The 25,983-nt window shown below is 36.7% G+C and overlaps 1 protein-coding gene across 2 annotated transcripts in view; it reads left to right on the top strand.

The window, feature by feature from the left end:
• The window catches only part of LOC122790765 (Y+L amino acid transporter 2-like), a 1,821,102-nt gene that overhangs the window by 1,107,188 nt on the left and 687,931 nt on the right, over positions 1 to 25,983 (top strand). For both annotated transcript variants that reach the window (XM_044058377.1, XM_044058375.1), the window contains exon 4: positions 174 to 299. In XM_044058377.1, the coding sequence (XP_043914312.1) occupies positions 174 to 299 (126 nt within the window). The remainder of the gene's footprint in view (positions 1 to 173; positions 300 to 25,983) is intronic.

Here is a 25,983-nt window from a genome sequence, read left to right as displayed (position 1 = left end):
AAGCACTTCCAAAACATACAACTTAGCGATGCTCGCTGGTTTTCCCATCCCCACAGATATGTTATGTGTCAAAGTTGTTTCATGTCTTTCTTCAATGTGCTTCTGTTAGTATTGCTTGATGTATGTGTCTGTCTGAGTGGCAGCTGTTAACATCTGTCATTTGTCCTTTGCAGGTATTTTAACATTTGTGAACTGTGCCTATGTGAAATGGGGGATCCGAGTTCAGGACATTTTTACATATGCAAAAGTCCTGGCTTTAATTGCTGTGATAATCGCTGGAATTGTCAAACTATGTCAGGGTAAGCTAAAGTCTACATTTTCTTTTTAATATGTTCCTTTTGACAAATGTTTCATTTATAAAAGCAAACCTGATTGAAGCACTTGTTGTTATGCATCTGTTGGTTCATCAAGTGTGAACAGTAGGTATGAAACCACATTTTTTTAATTTACTTTGCATTTATTTTGTTTCTGCTTTATTTTACATAACATGAATGAAAATCAACTTTCTAAGAGAATATGCCCTGAAATGACTGTATCTCTAAGGCAGTAGGGATTTCAGAACCACATCTCCCCCTGAAAAATATACTTTGCTAATCTGTAACAGGTAGGATAGTTTTTGATTTTTTTTTGTTTGTTTTAGAATTCTAATGTAAAATAGAAATAATGACAAAAACCCAAGATAAGGTTGTTTAACTGAACTAAACAGAAAAATAATAACTAAACTGCTATTTGGGAAATTAGATATTACAAAAAATAATGAATAAACATCAGGCACTTATTAAGCACTTTCATTCCTTTCTTCAGACTATTCAAACTAGAACAAGCAAAACTACTTAAACAGTCTCTTGAAATCACATGCTTATGGATTTACCAGTGGATAAAAATTTGCTAAAACACTTAAAACAACAGATTAAAAGGAATAAAAAATATTTGTCACAGTGTTTGATTAAAATTAGATGTATAAAACACAGTGAATCCCTGTTTCAAGGCTATATTTCGCACTTGAAGTTTGCATCATTATTTAAACCAAATCTTCTGTTAGCTTTTAGCAGAACTCGCCAGTGGTATTCTCAACAATCCAACCTTTCTATCTTTACTTTCTATGTAGACTATCCCCATTCCACTATCCCTTATGAGACCAAATGAACATAAGAATTCTCATACTCTACTTGACGATGTAGTGACTTCTAGTCTATATATATTGTATATATATATATATATATATATAATTTTCTCAGAACGAGATTGTTGTCTGTTTTCTTTAGATATGTATTTGTATTGTTTATTTGTGGTTTTGAGTTATTGTATTGTTGTTATTATTTGGAAAAAAAGAAAATTGAAATAGAGATTTTGGAAAAAAAAAACAAACAGTCTGATCTGTTCTCTATATCACCCTTTTTGGGCCAAGTACTACTTTTTGTAATTGTTCTTCTTTTGGCTTTTCCCAGTTAGGGGGCGCCACAGCGGAACTCCGGTCCGCTAATGATTGGCAGTAGATTTTTACGGTGCCGAGGTGCCAGCTTGACACCCAACCTTCAACGAAGGCACACCCATTTATGCATGTCTTTCGAACGCCACTCGACCGTGGGGAGGACATGCAGACTCCACTCAGAAGGCGCTCCAGCGGAGAATTGAACGAGAGAACCTCTTGCTGTGAGGCGACAACGCTACTGCTGCACCACCGCGGCTTCTGCCAAGTACTACTTTTTGTAATGAATACAAATAAGCTTTTTATACTAATTGCGCATTGCAATATGTTTTCTTAGAACAATTTTTGAATTTCTATTTGCTGTGTAACTATGTTCCAAGGTGTTACTACACATGTACTACTGTGGTTATTTACTTAGCTGAATACTCCAGCTGTAGTACATTTAATGTACGATGAACAATATGAAAATTAGGGACTAGAATATATGCATGTGAGCAAAAAAAAATAGAATATATGAACGTATGCATGAAGTTAATATGGATGTGATATGATAAGGTTTAATTAGTTGTGTGTATGATACTTTGTGTAGTCTGAAATTCTGTGTATGTCTCTACCCTGAGGTGTTCGTCATTCTCACTGCCACAGTCAGTAGCCTTTAGGTTATGTAGGTTGTGTCTTGCCCAAGACATTAGAACCAGCCAACTTACAAAAGCTCATTTTCCTTCCACATATCCAAAAAATAACTGCTGATTGGTCAGCCCTGAGAAAGTAAAATCAGCAATCAAGAGAGGAAAATTTTCAGTACTTTCTTGCGGTTTCATGAAGAAGCAGTTCAGAGGCTTCACATGAGCAGCATAGGTTCATAGGTGTATACTAGGCTAATGGCCCTGCAGCCTTTACAAGCCAAGCCCATAGGAGTACCCTGGCATCATGCCACCTCATCTTAGTTCCCAGTGCCTCTGTCGAGTAGCACCACTGGAGTGATCCCCAGGATGAATTTTCTATTTCCCATCCACTCATCAAGATTTCTCTTGAAGAGGGTCAGTGAGGTGCTCTGCTTGACATGTATGGGAAGTCTTTTCCATAACATGGGCATTCTCTGGGTTATGAACCTGTCCCTCCAGCATGTTCGGTTGATTTGGTAATGAGGTTGAGGTCTCTGGAGCATGTGGTGTGGAGGGATTGGTATTTCTTTAGATGTAGCACTTCTAACAGAGCGGGGTCAGACATGGCTTTGTAAGTCAAGCAGAGATCGTCTCTAAGTAGGCGCTATGAGACAGGGAGTAGTTGGAGTTTTTTGAGTCTGTCCATATAGGACAAATGGTTAAGGCCTAGGATCCTTTTTGTGAGGTACTTTTGTGGCCTCTCCAGTTGTTGCAGGTGTCTAGTGAGGTACATGCCAAATGGGGCATTGAACTTGATGACTGGCCTAATGAGGTAGAGGGAGACAATGACCTCTTACTTCCTGGATGCAAAACCCGTAGTGATGAGATGTACCACATAGAAGGACTTTCTGACCACAGTGGCATTGTGGTGGTCAAAAGAGAGGTTGTTGTCAACCTGTGTTCCTAGATCTCATATAACGCCTTCTGTGACTCTTATAATGCCTTCTGTGTTCAGTGGACTACCATCAATGTGGTAATTCAAGGGAACTGGATTTTTCCCAAGAGGGATGACTACACATTATTTGGCATTGAGCTTAAGGCCATGGTTCTGGCACCAGTCGTTGGTCTCATTGAGGCCTTTCTGTAGGATGTCAGCATCACTTGGGGAGTTAATAATAGCTCCCAACTTGCAATCATCTGCAAACTTTGTCAGCCAGAGTCCCTTCGTGTTGGCCTGGACTTCAGAGAAGTAGATACCAAACAGGAGAGGACCCAGGATCTAACCCTGTGGGACACCTCTTGTGACTGGTCGACAGTCTGACTTGGAGACAGCTACTTTCACACTGTGGGTTCTATCTGTAAGCCAGTTTGCAACCCACCTAGTGATATAGGGGCTGATGCCTAACTTAGTGAGTTTTTCTATGATTCCTGAGTGAGGAATGGTATCAAAGGCCTTGGCCAGATCGAGGTAGGCTGTATGAACCACCTTGCCTTCATCCACAGCTCTTGTGACTGACTCAAAGAAGTCGACTATTTTGAGCAGGCATGATCTACCCTTCACAAAACAAAACTGTGTAGGATCCAGAGTTTGGAGATTCTTTATATCCTTGTTTATTAGGTCCATGATGATGCTTTCCATAGCTTTGCATATCAGACTCGTCAGGCTAATGGGCGATAGTTCCCAGGGTCTGTAGTCACTCCTCCCTTGTGGAGAGGGACTGTAGCAGTGCACCATTCAGTAGGGACAAAGCCTGAGATGAGACTGTGATTGAACAGGGCACACAGGCGAGGTGCCAGTTCACTCTATAGTTCATGTAGAACACAGCCGGGGATATTGTCAGGTCCCATAGAAGCTGTATTCTTGGCCTTGGACAGTACTGATTTAACTTGTGCAGCAGTAATACTGGGTGCCTGGCAATCTACTGGTATTGTGATTGGTCCTTTGGAGGGGAGAGGGGTGAAGTTGGCACTGACTCTGTCGGCCAGTATACTGGCAATATCTGTTGGCTCGGTGTAGGAGGTACCATTGTGCAGTAGCTCAGAGCAAATCTGGGTATTGCCTTGGAGATTCTTTACATGACTATAGAAGGCCTTATGGTCGTCTTTACTATCTGCTGCAATTCTGTTTTCATAGCTAGATTTAGAGGATTTGTTGAGGGATCTCTACCTTTTGTTGAGGCTGATTAAGGGAGTTTTTCCGGTCTTGGGACTTCACCTTATTCTACTTCAGTTTCCTCCTGTGTAGAGTTTCTTTATGGCAGAGGACCACCAGATTGGCTTTCTTTTTTTTTGAGGAGAGCATCTTGGTTCTATTGGGTATGGTGAGATCCATGCATTTGTGTAAATGTTCGTACAGTGCATTGGTGTATGATTCGGTGGTCGTGCAACTATTCTCTATTTGCATGGGTGCCGTGAAGTTAGCCACCTCTGTTTTTAGGAGCCCAAAGTTAGCTTTGGAGAAGTTTTTTATGGTGGTTACCTTTGTGTTTGTGTGGGGGGGGTGGATTTCCAAGGTGATTAGTTTGTGGTCAGATCTAACCAGGGAGGAATTGACTATTGGTGTAGAGCAAAGCTTGCCCATGTTAGTAATAACCAGGTCAAGGATGTTGCTACCTCTAGTAGGGGTAAGAACGAGCTGGTCCAGGGCATTGGAATTAATGAATTCCAGAAAGCGTTGGGCAAGTGTTTTGGTGCATGAGTAGTTTTCCCAGTTAATGGAGGGGTAGTTGAAGTTACCCAGTATGGGAGTGTTAGGTTGGACCCTGATATTCTCCAGGGTCCTTAAGAACGTGGAGTGCGAGTCTTGGGACATGGTTGGGGACCTATAGCAAGCTACAACCAGAATCACTGTCTTACCCAATGTTAGCTGCACCTGAAGTATCTCAGGTGCATTATGTTGGGCTACCAGTCTGGAGGTGTGCGCATCCTTTATGAATATGGAAACACCACCACCTTTGGAACTTCGGGCCAAGTTCTGGGGCTGAAAGGTGTGGAATGAGTTATAGCCTGGTAGTGCAGGGGCTGCTTTCTGCTGCCTTGAACCAGGTCTCTGTTATAGCACAAATGTCGATGTTCTCCATTTTAAGGAGTGCTTTGAGCGAGTGCATTTTGAGATTTAGACTTCTAGCATTGGGCAGCATGATCCTCAGATTGCATTTCTTTGTAACTTTTATGGTGGCAATTTGGTCTTACATCGCCTAAAAAAAGCACTATAGGAGTGGCAAGAGTCTTAGTCAGTATCCGGAAGCCCAGAGGTGACAAATGCAGGCCATCTCTGGCAAAGCATCGAGGTCTGTCAGTCATGTCATCCCAGGCAGACAGACACTGGATCCTCTTAGAATGACACCAGAAACTTAGCCAGTTGTTGAAATCAGTCATTTTCTGCTTGTACTGTGGTATCATTCTGGTTGATGGTAGGATGCAGCTCCAGGCTACAGTCATACCCTTCTGGGCTACGTAATCCGAGAACTCCTCCATATCTCTTTTCATGTAGTCCAGGGAGGTATGTCTTAGGTCATTCACACCCACATGTACAATGACAGGGTCATATTTGTACCTGTTGTTGAGGGAACTGAGTGCGTGCATTATGTTGGGGATCCTGGCACCTGACAGGCAGCTGACTGTTACTTTCTCCTTATTCAACCTAGTGAGTGGTACATCAGTGTGCTTCACTATCGAGTCACCTATGACTAGTGTGTACACATACAACAAAATGTGTTTTTTTTTTACTTTTCTTTTGAAAAGAAGTTGCAGTTCCTGTAAGAAATCTGGTATTCCTTTATTACTGTCTGTTTCCTGTCTGGGAGTGCTATTTTTAGCTTCTCCTGTTGTGGGGACTTCATTTATGTAGAAATGTGCAGTTTATGTAAACTTTTCAAATGTTTTATAAAAGTTTAACATGAGGCAGTGTTTTATTTGAGCAGGGATAATGATGGGGCATGTAGTGCTTGTATTCATCCTGTGACAACTTGCCTGCCATTTATATCTGTCAGATGAATTTTACCTCTAATGGCTTTCTGACAGGATTTTAGTGTGCTGGTTTTGCTAATATTACTGTGTTTTTGGGGACTTTGTGTCAGAAGGAAATGTAAGTGTGCTACTTGTCCAAAGTAAACTATTTGAAATGACAACTTCCTCACTGACCTTCTCATTCCTCCTGTTCTATCTGAATCAGAAATATTATTTTTTTAAACAAGAAATGTCTTTATTAAAATATTATGTATGCCATAGGCAATATTACATTTAAATAAATGAAAATAAACCATACCAACACAATCTCAGTTAAATTTGTCATACATTACAAACCATGCCAACACAGTTGTAAACATTATACATCACTTGTAGTATAGCCAGTCATTGTCAGTCAACCATTGCATAGCTCATTCAACTCCTGCCTTCCTTTTAACTTCATTCCTCCTCTGCATGTGTTGATTCCGCAATTCCCATTTTTTCCTATTTTATTTGCTCCTACCCTTTTTCTAAAGATCCCAGTTTTAGTTGTTTTATCTTTGTTACTATCTTCACTACTTCTAGTAAAGTTGGTTTAGACTTTGATTTCCATTTCCTAGTGATTGCTTTTATGGCAGCCATCATAATTAGAGTCAACAAGGCCTTACTATGTCTAGGCAACTCCGATTCTGTATCATAGCTCAAAAAATGAATTTCCTGAGTTACACCAATTTGCTAACCATTTGCTCACCCAGCATCTCTGACAGAGCAGTTTGCAGGGAATCTTTAAAGTCTGCCAACTCATTTCACTCAGAAAATATGTTTCCAGTTACCTCTTTCTTCCCCATCACAATTCCAACATTTGCTGTCTACCTGAGGAAAAGTTCTTTGGAATCTACATGGGGTATAAAAATTTCTATGTAAATACTTCTAAGCAATGATCCTAAATTATCTATACTTTGTTGCATATTTGGTAGACATACATACATATACCTCCCATTGTTTCTTTGTGAATTGCTTATCTAGCATCCTTTGATTGATTCTTGTAGCTGTCATGCAATATTTTATATGCTGTACTAATTATTCCTTTTTTAACAGCAGCTTCTGTTCTAGATTCTACTAAAAACTCTACAAGTGCTGGTCTTTCTCCTTAAAGGTCTGCATCCCAGATCCCCCCGTTTCATCATCATCTCTTTCTACTTTGAATTATAATTTTCATCTTGTGCTATGTATAGGAGCCTTAACTGTGGTGCTCCAAAATACTGCTTCAAATCAGGTAATCCCAGTCCGTTCTGTTCTTTTGGAAGAATGCGCTTAACCCACTTGACTCTTGCCATCTTCTCCTCCCAGATAAGATCCTTCAACTTTATTAATTGCTCTCCACAACTTCTCCTCTGTTTGATAAAAATATGCCTGACCTGTGTATAAAACTAAAGGGACTAAAAACATTTTAACTGCTTATATCGTACTATCGCGATCCTTATAACAGAGTTCCCATTTTCTCAGTTTTTGTATTATCTTTTAGTCTCTTCCCACATATCCTTAGCTGTCATATCTGAATCATTTTTAATCCATAGTTTTAAATACTTCATTTTATCATATCCCCATAAATATGGATATTGCTGAACCAATTTGTATGTGGGTACATAATTTACCACTATTGCCTTTGTTTTAGCTTCATTAATATTGTATCCCAAAAATATATGAAACTGGCTCAGTATATGTTCCACAACACTGTACTGTCCCTTTCTGGTTTGTCAGGTATAAAATAATGTCATCTGCAAACAGAGCCAGCTTTTCTTGACTACCTTACCAAATATATCCTTGAATTTCTGAGTCCCTTATTATCTTTTTCAAAGGTTCGAAATATAATGCAAATAACAAAGGGGAGAGAGGACACCCCTTTCTGGTTCCTCTTCTCAAGCAAAGATTAATTGAGAGCACCCCACCCACTTTAAGTTTCTCCTCCGATCCCTCATATATCCTCCTAATCAGCCTTATGATTTTATTAGGGAATGCAAATGCTTCCATTGCTGTGCTCATAAAGTCCCAGCTTACTCTGTCAAATGCTTTCTCTGCATCAAGACCCACAAACAACAATGGTATTTTCTTACATTCTGCTTCCCTTTGGATCATCAGTGTTCTGTTAATGTTGTTAAATGTTTGCCCCCTCCATAAAACCACATTGAGCCATATCCATCAACTTTGGTTTCATGTTTACCATTATTTTAGCCATTATAGACATAAACACTTTATAATCATGGTTTATTATTGAAATGGGTTTGTATGAAGCTGGATCTGATGGATCTTTCCCCTCTTTAGATATTACAGCTACCACTGCTTTCTTCTGAGATGTTGGTATTTCTCCTCTTGAAATACTGTTAAACAAAACCTTCCAGATCTTTATCAGTTTTTTTCCTTCCTAGCTTCCCATCTTCCACAGGAATACCATCTGTTCCTAAGGACATTCCTGTAGATTGTTTATATATCACCATTTTTATCTCATCTCCTCCTATCCTGTTAGTTATTGAGCTTTGTCTGCCTTTAACATTGGGATATTTAACTTTTCCATAAAAATTTCCATTTGTACCTTTTCTTGATTTCCATATTTCTCTGATTTATACAGACTTTTCCTAGAATTTCTGAAATATTTCCAATACCTCTACAGGACTGCTAGTTATCTTCCGTGTTATAAGCTCCCTAAGCTTGGTGATGGCCCTTGCTACATTCAGTTGCTCGAGTCTTTGTGCTAAAAGTTTTTATGCTCTAGAGATATCAAAAAACAGTTGCTTAACAGCAATCTTTCTAAACTCATGCATATTATCGAGGTAATCCATTATTTTCTGTTTAGCATTCTGCAGTTGTTCCTGTTTTTGTTCTGTGAGATTGCTCCTATTTTGCAATACTTTTAACATTTGTCAGTCCCTCTAAATAATTCTTATTACTTAATCATATTTCCCTTTTTTTTATTTCCACCCTGTTTTTAAACTTAGCACCTGAATAACTTCCACTACCCATTCCTTAAAGTCCTCTCTTTTCAGCAGATAGATAGGAAGGTACCAGCGTTTCATTTTTATTTCATTGCCCTGTGTTTTTCTTTTAGTTATTATTAGCGCATTTATCTGGAATAGTTATTGGGTCCATATCAAAACCTTCAATTAAATGCACATGTTCTTGTGAAATGTAAATTCTGTCTAGCCTAGCTTTTGTATCTTGGGGAATAATATGTAAGTTCACTCCGAACTCCTAGTACTGAATTCACATCTTCCCTGACAAATATTTTCATAAATGTCTTTAAAAATGTACCCCTCTTTTGTTATATTTTCCCTTTTGGGCCTCCCAGACACATCTTCACTGTTGCAAATCAAATTCCAATCCCCACCTGTAATTAATATTCCTTGCTGAAGGCTGATTATTTCTCCCAGAATTTTCTTAAGCTCCATTATAGTCAGTTTTTTGGAGGAATATGAATACATGGCAGTGTAATCGTCCTCCTTTGCCAGTAGCCCCTTAGTACTACATATCTACCATTATTGTCTTTTCTATCCTCTTGTATTACTATTGCATTTTATAAAAATAAGTACACATACTAAACCTAGACTACTTGATAATAGTTTTCACTCTTGCTCACAAACACTGGCTAATGTACAGTGTATGCACTGTATCTGTGTAGTATGTATGTATTCTACCTATGTTCCAAATTTCAGCTGTACACCACAAATCTATTACCTTTATTTTTAAATTAATATCTCTTTTCTCTAATTCAGTGGGGAAGATTTGGTACAACTTCCCATTAAACTTACATCTGTCTCATCATTACCACTCTTTAAAAAGTTTAAAAAGCAACTAAAAATGCAACTAAAAACACAATGTCTATGTCCTTGTACTAACCCTGACTACCCCCCCCCAGTATAACATTATTCTATAACTCTCCTCCAATAACCCACTTTGCAGAATTAGTAAATTCATCCCTCACTCCCTTTTTAGTATCTTATTCCCAAGGAACTATCACTGAGTATGCTCTTTACAACATTTTTTTCTTCAGTGAGCTCATGTCTTCCACCTTGTATATAGACCAACTATTTCTTTCACTATGACTGTAATTACTTCTTCATGTACATATGTTTAATCATTTTCTTATTTCTCAGTGTTATATATTTTTTTATAACCTATATACATCATTGTAAAGGTACATTCCTACCCAATATACTTATGACGAATATCAATCACTTTCCCTTGGAAATAGTACTGTATTTTGCCTTGTTAAACTCAGTAGTCACAGTCTGTATAATTTTAGTTCTGTATAACTCAAGTTGTTGAAGAAAATCTTCAAGTATATGTATTTTAGATTTTTTTTGGACTTTTGTTCTGTCTTGATTTATTTAGTTTAAAGTGGAGCTTATCTCCCCGGGCCTCTACTGAAAATGGACATGTATCCAGTTAGACTAGCCTGGTCAACAAATTTAAAATAAAAACAAATAAAATAAAAAAAAATATTTTCTTGTTTGTTCTCTCCACTGTAACTGTTGATGTGCTGCATACCACTGTAAAAACATGTCTATTGTAATATGTATGTATACTGATCATGTCTAAATATCTAAATGTATCTGTAATCTTTCTATGTGGAGCTTTTCTACCCAGGCCTCTGCTGAAAAAGGCCCTTTTCGGCTCAGTCAGACATCCCCGGTTAACAATTGTGAAATAAAAATAAATAAATACTCTTCTCTTCCTTTGCCCAGGTATTCTGCTGAATAACCAGCCTGAAAACCTTTCGTTATCAAATTCACATGTTCAGTTGTTTCCAAGTGTATCGCCTGTAGCACAGCTATTTGCACTCTGCATTTTTAATATAGTTTATTACTCTTTTTTGTATTTATCTGTGAGATCATTAACATTTAAAGACCGTATAGAAAGGATCGTATTCTTGAGAAATTATTATTCTCACCCTTTATGTACAGCAGCTTTTTGTTAAATGTCTAGTTCCAGCTTTTGTGTTACATGGATATACTGTTTGACAGGTTAATCTTTTATATAGTTGTTTCTTCTCATTTCCATTTGAACCTATGTCACATCTTACAGAAATTTGTTTTATTGAAAAGCCTCAAACAAAAATGCACACACACACACACACACACACACACACATACTCACTTTCAGTACCTCTCTAAAACTATTAACTTAATACACAAAACTGTGTACATCTTCAAATACTGCAGTTTTATCCTCCTAATAGGAACAAATGTTCCAAACTGACAGCCACACACATGGAGTTCAGCTGACTTAAAATAAAGGTTATCCTTGCTAAGACTCATGGTACAGCCTGTGGATCTATTAAGTGCTATCTGTTTTTTTTTCTTATCGTTATAGATCTCTCAGCTGGGAAAACACTTGAATTCTTTCAGAAAACATTTTCTGCAGGCTACTTCTCTTTATCAGATTGTCTGCTAGAAACAAGAAAGACAGACACACAATTGTTTAATAGAAAGCCTTATAATATTTAATATTCTTGTTCAATAACTTGTTTTTTTTAAAACTTGTTACTAGATTAAGCTAATGGCCTTAACCCAGCCATTCCCTTATGCAAGAATGAGAAAAACTACACTAATTTTTCTTTTGTCATGCTCTTTTAACCAGATCTTTTTTTTACATTGCAGTGCCTATAGTTCTTAAAACTTCACAAGGATAAAGAGAAAAGAAGGGGAAAAAGAAAAAAAGAAAAAGAAAAAACCCAGAAGCACCTATTTACATTATTATCCCCATTATATTTAAAAATAACTGGAAAAATAATTTCCTTTATAGCATGCAAAGAAAGTCATGCACTATTTAAAAAGTACTATTAAAAAAATTGTTTTACTTACAGTTAACTTTGTACCTCCTCTTCCCCACTCCTGAGTATTTTCCGAACATTAATGACATTAAGTAGGGCATATGCTTTAGAGTCACCTATAGGTTTAACAAAGTCCAAAGAAGTCCAATATTTCCATATTTTCTTGTTCTGTCATGTTTCACAAATATAATTATTACTTTGTAATCCTACATTTGTCAATTTCCAAGTTATTGATTTTGTTCTGCAAACGTTAATGACATGAACTATGGCATATGCTTTAGAGTCCCCTACAAGTTTAACAAAGTCTAAGAAAGTCCAGTATTTCCAGATTTTCTTGTTCTGTTCATGTTCATCTCCATCTCCCAAACCCTGTCTCTTCCTCATTTCCAATGTACTCTTGATTCTTCTAGTCAACTCTTGTACTTTTTTCCCTCTCTCAAGCATTTTCCTTTGAAACAATGGAAAAGGTTTCACAGGCAGTCTCTCTGTGGTCTTTATTACCAGAAGAAGAAGAAACAGAATCTCCTTCTGTTTCACAGCTCATTTTTCTTGGACAGACTTTTGCATTTCTTCCATAGCATGTACTTCATCAAAAATGATTTTTTGTCCTCCACGGAAAAAATATTTTGAAGATAGCTGGGTACAGCATTTTGAATCTCACTCCTGCTTCTCGAAATTCCCTGATTAATGGAATACATTTACTCCTCTTCTGCCTAGTGTGCAATGAATAGTCATTCTCCACAAACACTCTGCTGTCTCCCACTTTTAGTACTGTGCCCTTCTGCCACCATTTTGTCAGAATCAACTCCTCCTGCTGGTAAGATTGCATCTTTACAATTAAAGGTCTAAGTTGTTTCCTCATAGCCAGGTTTGGAACATATCCACAACGTGTCCTTTCAGCTAACAGTTCCTGTTGCGGAATACCAGTCTAGTTGCCTATTTATGCTTTCATAAAGTTAAAACAGCCTGTTCCTTCCAGCTTCTTGGGTACAACAGAAAATCTCAGGTTTTCCCTACATGCCCTTTCCTCTAATTCTATTATTTTTTGAAACATCTGTTCTTGTGCAGTCTCATATTCAGCCAGCTTTTTCTTCATTTTGACCTGTGAGTTTTGCAGTTTTATCGCCTTATCTGAATATCTATTTAAAGGGTCTTCCATTTTTTCCAGCCTTTTATTTTTTGAGTTGATATACTGTGTCATTGTTTCATTTATTTTAGTCAGGTCTGTGTGCAGTTGCCTTATACTTTCCTCTAGGTTACTGGAAGTCGTGTGGCGCTTGCACTGCTTTTTGGTGAACAGAGACGACACTTTTCCCGGTCAGCATTTTTTCATTCCCTTTTGTAGCTGATTTTCCTTCAGGTCTTCTGTATTTCTTTCTTCCTGGCATCCAGGCAGTGCACTTTCTAGCCAGTTACTGGAATTTACCCAGAAATCTAGCTCCACTGTCTTTCAATGCTAAGTTTCTGTTTTCACACTGGGAGAGGTAGAGTTAAGCTGTTACTCAATGTGCAGCCATCTTGGAAGTCCCTCAGGAAAATCCTCCTTGGTCACAGCATGGATACATTGTCCAATCCTACAGGACCATTTTCCATAATTCTTAGAAAAAAAAACAACTTATCAGAGAGCCCTTGTGAACTCCACAGGTTCAAATCTTTACCCCATTTGATGGTTGGTGATTTTGTAGCTTTCCTCTGGTGTAGTCCTGTCAGATACCATGAACCCGGAGTTAGCCATGTCCTCTTTGACTGTTCCAATGTTTGATATAGATATGGGAGAATCATCTTTTCTGGAGCACATTGATATTCCAGGGGTGAAGTATTAATTATAAGGTGCTGCTTACTCTGCTGGAACCGAAGTTTTCTTAAGACACTAAGGTCTTGCTGGCTGGATTCTGCTAAAATCAAAGTCTAGTTATAATTGCATTCACAGTCTGTTGCCCACAGAAACTTGCAGAATATACACTGATGCAGTATCAAACTCTGTCATAAAAACAGCAATAAATGACTTTTTATAATCACACAACTACTGTTACATCTTCAGGTACTGTGCTACTTTACTTCTCAAACAGCATGGATGATGTGAGAGATACAATATTACCTCAGAACAAATGGGTGTTCCTACACAAATATCTCTAACAGTGTTATCTGCTATAATCTCTTTATAGTGGTTTTACATCCTGTTTTTCTCCTTGGTATTCTAATTTGGTCTTTGTATGAAAACATCTGTTTGGTGGTGTTTGCAGAAAAATATACTTTCATCCTGTAGATAAATAATACTGGTATTGTCTTTTAAGGAAACATCTTGTACAAATGCTGACTTGATGGAAACATATCCATTCAAACTTCCTTGCTTAACAGTCATATAATAGAAACATGTACAGATTGTTTTCCTGTTGTCTATTCTTTAAAGAAGCTGCATACATCATGTTTTTCAAATTTTTGCTCTTACTGACCATGTGAAATGCATACATCCTGTTTTTAAGTCTGTAAGAGGTCAGCTTTTTTGCTGACAGTGTGAAATGCATACATTCTTGCTAATTTTGTAGGAAAACATGTCCATTAAGCAAATTCCTTATTTTCCAGGCCACAGTCATTTTAGTATGGATGCTAATCACATATTGCTAAACTCTATTTCTACATTTAAGCATGCTTTATTTTATTCCTTATTTATTTTGCATATTTGTAACAGAATTACTTTCAACCTTAATACCTTGTTGAGCATATTCTAACAATTCCCTCTTTTTATTTTAAAATATACTCAAAATACTTTATACTGATATGTATTTTTGATCAGATTATATAGAAAACACATTAAAGAAACAAAACCTTTGGTCTTCTTTTGATCAAAATGCAATTTTACATAGTTAATACAATGAATGTATTTAGCAACTTTTTCTTTTGCAGACCATTCTGTGAAAATATTTCACCAGTTATGAGCTGTGCCTGCTTTAGTTTTAACTTGATTAATTTGTTCTCTTGCAATCACAGAATTTCATGTATGACTTAGAACATTTTTATTAACTCTTTCCAACTGTTGAATTAACTATTTACTTTTATTAATCATTTTATACCAAAAGATTAGAGATAGACTAATATCTGTAAGAGACAAGAACTATGTGCTACTGCAAACATTATTTAGTGCTATAAATGTACAATTTCAATGTCATTTCAACCATAACACTGTGGTCATATCTCTGAACTGCCCATTAACACCTTGGCTGACAGTGAAGTGAACATATTAAACGCCTTGGTAAAGTACTGAACTGGGCTTAGATAATACATATTTGAATGTAATTATTTCATTATATTTCCATTAGCTGTATGAGTATAATATTTTAATATAATGTTCCTCTAACTGGGGTAACCAATACTAGTACAGATAAAATGGAGGTCCAAAAAAACAGTGATAAAATTACAATTAGTAATAAAATTACAACTTGACAAATTACTTTTGAATGTGTTAGTTTACAATGTGTCCTATACAGTATATATTTACACAGATTGTTTGCCACTCATGCATTTCAATCTAGTAGGTACACTGGACCCATTTTTTAAACATGTTTTTTCACACATATTCATTGGTAGACATTTATTTCATTTGTACTGAATTATTTTGTATTTGTACATACAAAGACTGTAAAGTACATTTAGTCTAATCTACAAATGTAGTAACATTAACATCAAGCAAAATCTTGGAAAATTTGTGTATCCCTTTAGAAGTATCTAATGGAATTGCCACCAGAGGCAACTACATACCCAACAATTAGAAACATTCATGCTTTTTGCATACCAACATTGTCTTGCCAAAAACACATTTAAAAATAGTGACCAGTCTTGCTCAATTTTTGCATAGCTTTACTCTCTCTATATTATATAGCTTTACAGTTTAACAGGTTGTAAATACAATTTAATACTAAAGAGTAAAATATCTTGGCTTATCAGATTTAATCTGTTTACCAATATTTCTAATGTACTAATACCTGTTTTCCCCTGTCCCTAAAAGAATATTGTCAAGAAGGAATAAGATATTTCTTTCTCTAGATTTATTTTAGACCCTTCTGCAATACTGCTTATACAGTCAGTGGAAAACTGAGAAAGTACCCCTCCAATGTAGTGCTGCAATATTGTTTATTTGCTTTATGCTGTGAGAATAGAATGTATGTCAGCCCAACACTTTGGTTATACATTTGCTTTATTCTGTTAGTAACAAACTATAGACCTTTGATCTGATATTTTTTTATAAAGCTTTTGCTGTTTACCCTCCTGCAAAATTGATTTGAATTGTATGTCTATTATGGCCCATCTGCCGGCTATACATGATGTAACTGAGGTTTTTTACTTTTAACATTTACATGCAAACAGATTATCAGTTACATATATGAACAATTGTGATGTTTTATTACAATTACCAAATAGTGTTGCATGTGAACATGTAACAATTATGTTTTAATAACAATAATGTTTTAGAAAAACTCAAGCCACTTGTCTGGCAATCAGTCTTGTTTTTTAACTTATTTTTCCAACATTTCCTGTAACTATTTATTCAGTCTGGGAAGGTCTGTGCTCACATTTTAGACTTTGTAAACTATAGTTAACCCTTTCTAGCATTTTTCCTGTAATCATCTGTTAATACACTTACAGTTTGATGGTAAAATGCAGTTGAAAAACACATATAAATATAATAAGTATTTGTGATTTACATAAGTATGCATTTATACTGCATAAATAAATATTATTTTACAATTAGCTTACATATTTTTGTAACTTTGATTTCAGTTTTTTTTATTTAACTGCCCTGCCATTCACTGCTTGACTAATGCCATCTGTGATTATTTCTTTTTAAAATTCAGAACTTTAACTGTTTTGTGTGGTGTTGCTACACAATTATAAAAAATGTAAAAAAAAAAAAATAGATATTAGCTTAACTAACACATTTATATTTACATTTGCTGTTGTCTGCCTTTTGTCCTGTGCTTTTTAACAGATGTACTTTATATGAAAAGAAAATACATGCATGTCAATCTTGTGACTTCAGAATTTTACTGTTATGCACTAGAACTGTTGTGTTTACTTTTTGACTGTGCTATGAGAATGGCAGTCATACACTCTACTTTACTGTAGTACTGATAAATGTCTTGCTTTAATTGAATGAAAGTTTTAAAACATTACAGAATGATTTGTCCATACATCAGATACTAGCATGTATGCTTAACCATTTTCAAAACACAAACATATTATAAAATATATCTCTTTTGTACAGATCAGCTGTAGTTTCCTCCTCTTTTGCAATGTTTTCTTAAGCTCAGCTGTTGTATAGAGGAAGTCAGTGTCTGTCAGTTCAGCTAATTTATTTTCTTTATCCTGTAACTGCTGTTCAAGAGTTTCCTGTAATGTTCCATGGTCTTTCTGACATTTTTCAGTAATCTGTTCTGCTGAATCTAAAAATCCTATACACATTTAAACTTCCTAGACTCATTGTGCTTGTCTTTTAGAAGTTTATTACATTCTTTTGGCACAAGATGTACTTGAGGTTCTGTCAGAAACTGATTTGACTACTGTTGTAACTCTGAAATTAACCTTTCACATGTGGTGACAGGACATAACTGTTCATCTGAATATAATGTAAGCATATTAACTTTTCCTGGTTCTTTACCATTAACATTTTTGTCTATACAGTCTAACCTTTGAAAAATGTCATACAATACTTTTTTATGACATTGTACACAGAAAACAGTTTCATATGATTTACACAATAAAGATTTGTCATACCTCACATGGTTTTCTTTGAAATACGAGTCAAATATTGTAATCCTTTTGCATAGTGCCTTACTATCTATTTGCCCTAATAAGGTTTTACATTTACTAATGTGCTGTGTATACCAACATTGCAGTTTACTCCATATTTTATCTGATTGTTCTGCTACATTGAGTGGGCGGCCACAGTGGTGCAGCGGTTAGCATTGCCGCCTCACAGCAAGAGGTTCTTCAGTTTGATTCTCAGCTGGGGTGCCTTCTGTGCGGAGTCTGCATGTCCTCCCTGTGGTCGTGTGGGTTTCCTCCGGGTGCTCCGGTTTCCTCCCACATCCCAAAGACATGCTGTAGGTGGATTGAACACTCTAAATTGGCCCTAGGTGTGAGTGTGTGCCTGTGTGTGCCTTCTGTGGAAGGTTGGGTGCCGGGCTGGCAACTCAACACTGTAAAACTCCACTGCCAATCATGAGCAGACAGGTGATCTGCTGTGGCGACCCCTAACCAGGAAAAAGCCAAAAGAAGAAGAAGTTCTGCTACATTGAGTAAATCTTGGCTTACACCTGTTTGAATTCTGTCTAATAGCATCCATACTAAAAATGAAACACAGAAAAAGGTCTTACCACTTAGCAAGAAAACGGGTGATCAGGCTGTTGTTGCAGATGGCTGAAAAATTTTCAGAGTCACTCAAGAAGCTGGTGAAACAGCAGGCAGCAAACTGATGTGCAAAGTAGGTGGTCACCTTTCTTGGAGGTTGAATGGCATTGTGACTTTCCTGCACTGCAGGGTCAATCTGGATTCAGACGTTTGAGAATCTTTACTGCTGCAAGCTGCATAAACTGGAGTACTTCTGTTTAGGATTTACACATATGTACAAATGTTAGTTACTGCAATTTGTCTGAAGTGACCCTCTGCAGGCTTTACCACTCCCTTTGTTTTCGATTGCTGGCTAGGCTCACCATTGAAAAATTAATCATCAAGGTGCTGCTTACTGTGCTTGCAGAATATACACTGATGCAGCATCAAACTCTGTCATAAAAACAGTAACCAATAAATGACTTATAACAAATCACACAAACTACTGTTACAGCTTCAGGTACTGTGCTACTTTACTTCTCAAACAGCATGGATGGTGTGAGAGATACAATATTACTTCAGAACAAATGGGTGTTCCTACACAAATATCTCTAACAATGTTATCTGCTGTAGTCTCTTTATATAGTGGTTTTACATCCTGTTTTTCAACTTGGTATTCTATTTTGGTCTTTGTATGAAAACATCTATTCGCTGGTGTTTGCAGAAAAAAAAATGTTTTCATCTTGTAGAGAAATAATACTGGTATTGTCTTTTAAGGAAACATCTTGTGCAAATGCTGACTTGATGAAAGCATGTCCATTCAAACTTCCTTGCTTAACAGTAATATAATAGAAACATGTACAGATTGTTTTCCTGTTGTCCATTCTTTAAAGAAGCTTCATACATCCTGTTTTTCACATTTTTTCTCTTACTGACAATGTGAAATGCATACTTCCTGTTTTTCATATTTTTGCTCTTACTGACCATGTGAAATACATACATTCTGTTTTTAAGTCTGTAAGAGGTCAACTTTGTTGCTGACAGTGTGAAATGCATAAATTCTTGCTAATTATGTAGAAAAACATGTCCAGTAAGCAAATTCCTTATTTTCCAGGCGACAGTCATTTTAGTATGGATGTTAATCACATATTGCTAAACTCTATTTCTACATTTAAGCAAGCTTTATTTTATCCCTTATTTATTTTGCATATTTGTAACAGAATTACTTTCAACTTTAATACCTTGTTGAGCATATTCTAACAAGGGGAAGCTGCTGGATGTGTCAAATGGAAGAAACTTCTTGTGGGAGTGAATATTTCTTCTCCAGTTTGGTCTTTGTAGGTACTTGTAAAGAAAAAAATGAAAAATTGTTCTTTGGCACAGAGTATCTATAAGAAAAGATAACTTTCTTACCTCAGCAGAGAAATTATTGCAGACAGTCAGTGCTGGTACACTGTATGCAGTACATGTTAATCAAATCAGTCAAAATATTCATGAGGAAGATGTGTCGTATGATTCTAACATAGACACAGGGCTTCATCTCCTTCAGATTCTCAAGTGAAAAACTCTGTTGATAAAGAAACTTTGTCCACATGTGTTCCATAGGGAAATTTTTTGTTTCACAGATTATTGTCAGGATGAAAGAAGGATTTTTAGAGAAACAAATGTATGCTTCCCTCGAATTGAGGAGACATTGCAGTATGTTGCCCTATTCTGTGCTTATTCTTCCTCTGGTACCATCCTTTGACGAGATAAATAATGCTGTCTATAACAACCCTTATTTACAACTTTCAGTCCCCAGTAATCCAGATGGACTTTACAAAGTGTCTTAAATTTTTAAATAGTTATTTTCTCAACCTAGGTCTAACCCTGTAGCTGTTTTAACACCTACACCAATGGACAACAAGCTTCAGGGATCATCCATCCCTTCACTTGTAGACATTGAGGGGGGAAGGTTTTGGATTGATTTGGTATGAGAATTTTTTCTTCTTTCACTTTGGTGTATAGAATTCTTAACTATCTGTCCCATAAATTGATATAGACAGTTTGAGAAATTTACCTACCACTCTTCCCCCTCAAGGTAGTGCCTACCTCAATTCCATTATTTCCGACATGTCTTGAGTATCTAAACATACTTCAGGAAATGTGTACAACTGTGCAGGTACTGTGCGTTGGACGTCTGCCTCTGCTGATATTTTTTAAACACCATTATTGAATTATCACTTGTGACATAGGCAAACTTGCATTTGTATAAAGTAAACAAAGCATATTAAGTTCTCATTTATAAATACTGTACATCACATATAGTCTTCTATAGAATATGGTCAATCCAAAATTACATAATTATTTTCAAGTCCTGCCTTTTCTTAAACCTTATCACGCCTCAAAAACATTTTTCTGCATGCATTGCTCCCACATTTTCTATTTTTTTTCTGTGTAATTTGTTCCTACCCTTTTCTAAAGATCCCTCATTATATTTGTTTATCTCTGTTACAGCATTCACTACTTCAAGCATGTCTGGTTTAGAATTTGATTTTTATTTTCAGCAAGAATTAAACTTAAGAAGGCCATACTATGTCTAGGCAATTCAGATCTTATAACCCAGCTCATAAAATTGTTTCCTTGACTTCCAAGATGGTTGCACATGAAGTAACAGCTTATTTCTAGCTCAGTGTGAAAACAGAAACTCAGCAGAGAAGGCTAGTAGACTTGGGTTTATGGATAAATGTCAGTAACTGGCTAGTAAGTATGCTGCCTAGATGCCAGGAATAAAGAAATAGAGAAGACCTGGCAAAAATCACATACAGAAAGTGAGGAAGAAACACTAACTGGAGAAAGTTCTGCAGCTGTTCAGAAAAAAGCAATGCAACATTCAGACATGACTTCCAATAACCTACAGAAAGATTTAAGACAACTGCATACAGACCTGGTTAAATAACAAAACACTGATGGAGTATATTAACACAAACAATAAAAGGCTGAAAAAATGAAAGAAGTCTTAAACAGATATTCAGATGACATGATAAAGCTGCATGTTGAAATGAAGAAAAGGCTGTCTGAATATGAGACTGCTCAGGAAGAAGTGTTTCAAAAAATAATAGAATTATAGAACAGAGCATGCAGGGAAAACCTGAGATTTACAGTTATACCAGAGAAGCTGGAAGGAACAGACTGCATTAATTTTAAGAAAACACAAATAAGCAACTGGACTGGTATTCCACAGCAGGAGTTGTTAGTTGAAAGGGCACATCATGTGTATGCTCCAAACCTAGCTATAAGAAAGCAACCTAGACATTTAATAGCGAAGATGCAATCCTATCTGCGGAAGGAGTTGATTCTGACAAAACTGTGCCAGAAGGACAAGTACTAAGAGTGGGAGATAGCAGAGTGTTTGTGGAGAATGATTACTCATTGTACAGCAGACAGAAGAGGAGCAAATTGATTCCACTATTCAGGGAATGTCAAGATGCAGGTGTGAGATTCAAACTGCTGTACCCAGCTGTCTTCGAGGAATTCTTCCCTGGAGGAACAAAAATCATTTTTTTGATTAAGTACATGCTAAGGAGGAAATACAAAAGTTTATCCAACAAAAAGTAAGCTATGAAACAGAAGGAGATTCTGTTTCTTGTTCTGGTAATATAAACCACAGAGGGACTGCACCTGTGAAATCTTTTCAATTTTTTCAGTGGAAAATGTTGGAGAGAGGGAAGGAAGCACGAGGGTAGACTCGAAGAATTGAGAATATGTTGGAAATGAAGCAGACAGGATTCTAGAGATAAACAGTGATAATACCACTGACTTCATATGGTACTACAGTGCAATAATTATATTTGTGAAATATGACAGACCAAGAACATCTGGAAATATTGGACTTTTTCAGAATTAGTTGGACATGTGGGGGACACTAAAGCATATACCCTACTTCATGTCATTAATGTTCAGAAAGGTGCTTTGGGGAGGAGAAGAGGAGGGAGAAAGTTAACTGTAAGTAAAGTTATTTTCTTAAATAGCACCAATTTTGTGGCAAGTGTTTTGTTATATGCTATAAAGTAAAGTTTTTTTCAGTTAGTTGTAAGCATAATGGGAGTGTAAACAGGTGTTCTTTTTCTTTTTTTTTTGGCCCTTCTCTCTTTCTTCTTGTTCAGTTTTAAGAAATCTCGGCACTGTAATGTAAACAAATCTGGTTAAAATCCATGATAATGGAAAGATTAATGTGCTTTTTCACATTCCTGCATGGGGAATAACTGGATTAAAGACCTTAGATTTATTTAGCAACAAGCTTTAAGAGAGAGCAAGTAAATGAAAAAGAACATTGAATATTATGAGTCTTTTTTATAGCAAATACATGTATGCTCAGTAGCAACTATGCAGCTGGTCTTCATGTTTCCATGGAAACGTTCTTATAAAGAGAAACTGGCTGTCTGGTTCTCAGGTCTCCATGGAGACAATCTGATAAAGAGAAACTGGCTACAGTCTGGTGGAGAGTGATTGGCTGGAAAAAAAAAGAAAAGACAAATCCGCTAGGAAATAATATTCTCTGAAAGCATTCAGGGGCTTGGCCAAGGTAGATAATGTTCTCTGAAAACATTCAGGGGTTTTTCCAGCTGGGATAGCTATAAAGATAACACAAAATGAATCAGCACTTAGTAGAAGCATAGGCTGTACCATGCATCTTAGCATGGTTAACCTTTCTGTGAGGTTAACTCAATTCTGTGAGTGTAGCTGTCAGTTTGGAACATTTGTTCCTATTAGGAGGGTAAAACTTCAATATTTGAAGGTGTACATAGTTTTGTGTGTTAGTATTAAGGTAATAGGTTTTAGGGCGGTACTGGGGTGTGTTTTGTTTTTTGAGGCCTTTCAATAAAACAAAAAGTTTTATAAGATGTGACCATAGGCTCAAATTGATATGACAAAAAACAACTGTATAAAAGTTAAACCTGTCAAACAGTGTATGCATATAACACAAAAGCTGGAACTAAGCATTTAACAAAAAGGTGTTATACATAAAAGGTGGGAATAATAACTTTTGAATACAGCGATGCTTTCATTAATGTCCTTAAATGTAAATGGCCTCACAGATAAATACAAACAAGAAAGAGTAGTGAACTATATTAAAAATGTAGAGTGTGAATAGCTGTGTTACAGGTGACACACTTAGAAAGAACCGAACATGTGAATTTGATAAAAAAGGTTTTCAGTAAGGTTATTCAGCAGAATACCCGAGACAAAGAAAGAGTAGATATATTAATTGCAAAGGAGCTCCAATAGTGATAGAAAAAGATAAAAAAGATATTAATGGCAGATTTGTAGTGATAAGGGGCTACTGGCAAGGGAGGGTGATTACAGTGGTATGCATTTACATTCCAGCAAAAACTGCTATAATGAAGCTTAAGAAAATTCTGGGAGAAATAATGAGTTTTTAGCAAGGAATATATTTATTTATTGACATTTGTTAACCGGGTTGTCCAATTGGGCTTGTGGCCCATTTTCAGTGGAGACCCGAGGAGAAAAGCTCCAGCAGTACATTTTAAACAAGTACAATTTTAAACAATATTGATATAATAGCAGTTATAGCAAAAAGATTCACATATGTTGGGTTACATGCATAAAATTAAAGTTGCATTAAAAAGAAGCTAAGTAACAATTTTACATTGATATAGTTCAATAGGTCAACAATAAAATGTTTTTGTGTGTATAAAATTATGCAAATGCATAGTAGACACATTGGAGAGAGAGGTGTAATGAGGTACTAAGTATGGTCCTTTTGAGGGTACATAAAGAGAAGGAAGACTAGGTAGGGTCATGGCAAGGGTAGGTTCTGGAATTGAGAAAATAAGCTTTTAGTTAATTTTTAAAGTGTGAGGTGTGGGAGATTGAACGTAAGTCAAGGGGAAGTTTGTTCCAAGCATGGGCAAGGGAGTGTTTGTAGAGTAGTTTGCCTACTGACCTTTTTCGGTGGTAGATATCAAGTAATTGTTGGTTAGAAATACAGAGGGTCCGGGATGGGATGTAGATGTAGACTAAGGAAGATAGAGATGGACAGAAGGAGGGTTTATAAAGAATAGAGTGTAGCATATGAAATTGATAAGATAGCAGAAATTGGGGAAGTTCAAGCCATTGAAGAGAGTTTAAAGAAATGCAGTGGTGTGAGTTGTATGGGGAGTTAGTAATGAATCTAGCTATTTTATGGTAAGTCTGTTGGAGTTTGTTTAGAGTGGAGGCCTGGATATTGGTAAGAACTGGGGTGGCATATAAGAGGGAGGGGAGGAGGATTGCCTGGCCCAGGGTAAATCTAGATTCAGGGGTTAAGAATTTTTTGTTCCAATATAACAGACTAGAGTTTCTGTTTTTTTTTTTTATACATTGGAGTATGTGTAGGTTGAACTTTAGTTTGTCATCGATAATGACCCCTAGGAGTTTTGTGTGGGTGTCAGGTTGGATAGTTGTATTGTTAGAAGATGTAGTAAAAAAGGAGGTGTTGTGATGAGAAAGAGAACAGGGAAGGAAAAGTAGGGGTTTGGTCTTTTTGAGATTTCGGATCAATAGGTTGTGAGAGAGCCATTGTTCAGTGTATAGTAGGGCCTGTTTGGTTGGGGAGTGTAATTCAGGAATGTTATTTGAGATGGATATAAGTGTGGAGTCGTCGGCATACTGAATAAGGGAGGATTCTTTGCATGGGGTGTAAAGATCATTGGTGAAGATGTTAAACAAAAGGGGTCCCATGATGGATCCTTGGGGAGCACCAGTGGAGATGGGAAGGTAAGTTGAGGAGGATGAGAGCCATTTGACAGATTGTTCCCTGCCAGATAGGTAACTATTAAACCAGGCAAGTGCGTAGGGGGATAGGTGAAGATTTGCGAGTTTGGATAGTAGTAGAGAATGAGAGACAGTATCGAAGGCTTTGGAGAGATCTAGAAAGAGACAGGAAATGAGTTTATTGTTGTTTAGGGCCTCTGCAATGATATGAGTGAAGGAGAAGGAGGGCAGTGGTGGTGCTGTGGTGAGGACAAAATCCATGTTGGTTAGGGGTAAGTAAGTGGTGTGTGAGGAGGTGATTGAGAAGCTGTGAGTGAATACATTTTTGTAATATCTTGGAGAGGGGGGGACAGAATGACAATGGGTCAGTAGTTTGAGGGGTCAGTGGAGTTTCCACCTTTATGTAGAGGGATAGTGAAGAAAGATTTCCAAAGGGTGGGGTCAGTTGATTCCAGAATAGATTGATTAATTAGTATAGATATAGGATAGGCAATTGAGTCAGCAGCAAGTTTGAGGAATGTAGGAGATAGATTGTCAGTGGAAGAAGAGCAAGGTTTTAGCTTGAGTAGTAGAGGTTTGATGTAAGTAATGGGAAATGGATCAAAAGAAAACAAAGTTGTGTTAGTAGGACTTGGAGGGGTGGGTGTCGAAGTAGAGTTTGGCTTAGAGGTTACCAGATTTTGGATGGAAGAGATAAAGTGTTTATTCAGGAGGGTAGCTGTTTCATGAGAGGAAGAGTTAGGGTATGGGGAGGGATTAGAGGGCTTTCCAGGATAAAGGATGTTGTTGAGTGTTGACCAAAATTGTCGAGGATTGGATTTGTTGTTAAGCTGAGCAGAGCTATAGTATAACTTTTTGTCATTAGTTGTATGTTTTTTTGCAAGGTTCCTCAGTTGCTTGTATTTTTGAAGAAAAGGTGGTGGTTTAGTTTTAGTCCAGATTTTTCATAAGGGACCTAGTCTCTTTGAAGAGCTAGGGAGCATGATTTTATTTTACTCTGATCTTCTTAGAGGGAGCTAAGGAGTTTAGAGTATTAATGAAGATGCTATTGAAAGTGCTTACAGCATAATTTAGGGGGAGGTGTTGTAGGATGG

This window comes from Protopterus annectens, chromosome 16.part0 (genome assembly GCF_019279795.1).
Source record: "Protopterus annectens isolate FY-2018-M chromosome 16.part0, PAN1.0, whole genome shotgun sequence".
Taxonomy (NCBI): Eukaryota; Metazoa; Chordata; order Ceratodontiformes; family Protopteridae; genus Protopterus; species Protopterus annectens.
Note: the sequence above shows the minus strand (reverse complement) of the source record. Positions and strands in the feature narration are given on the sequence as shown.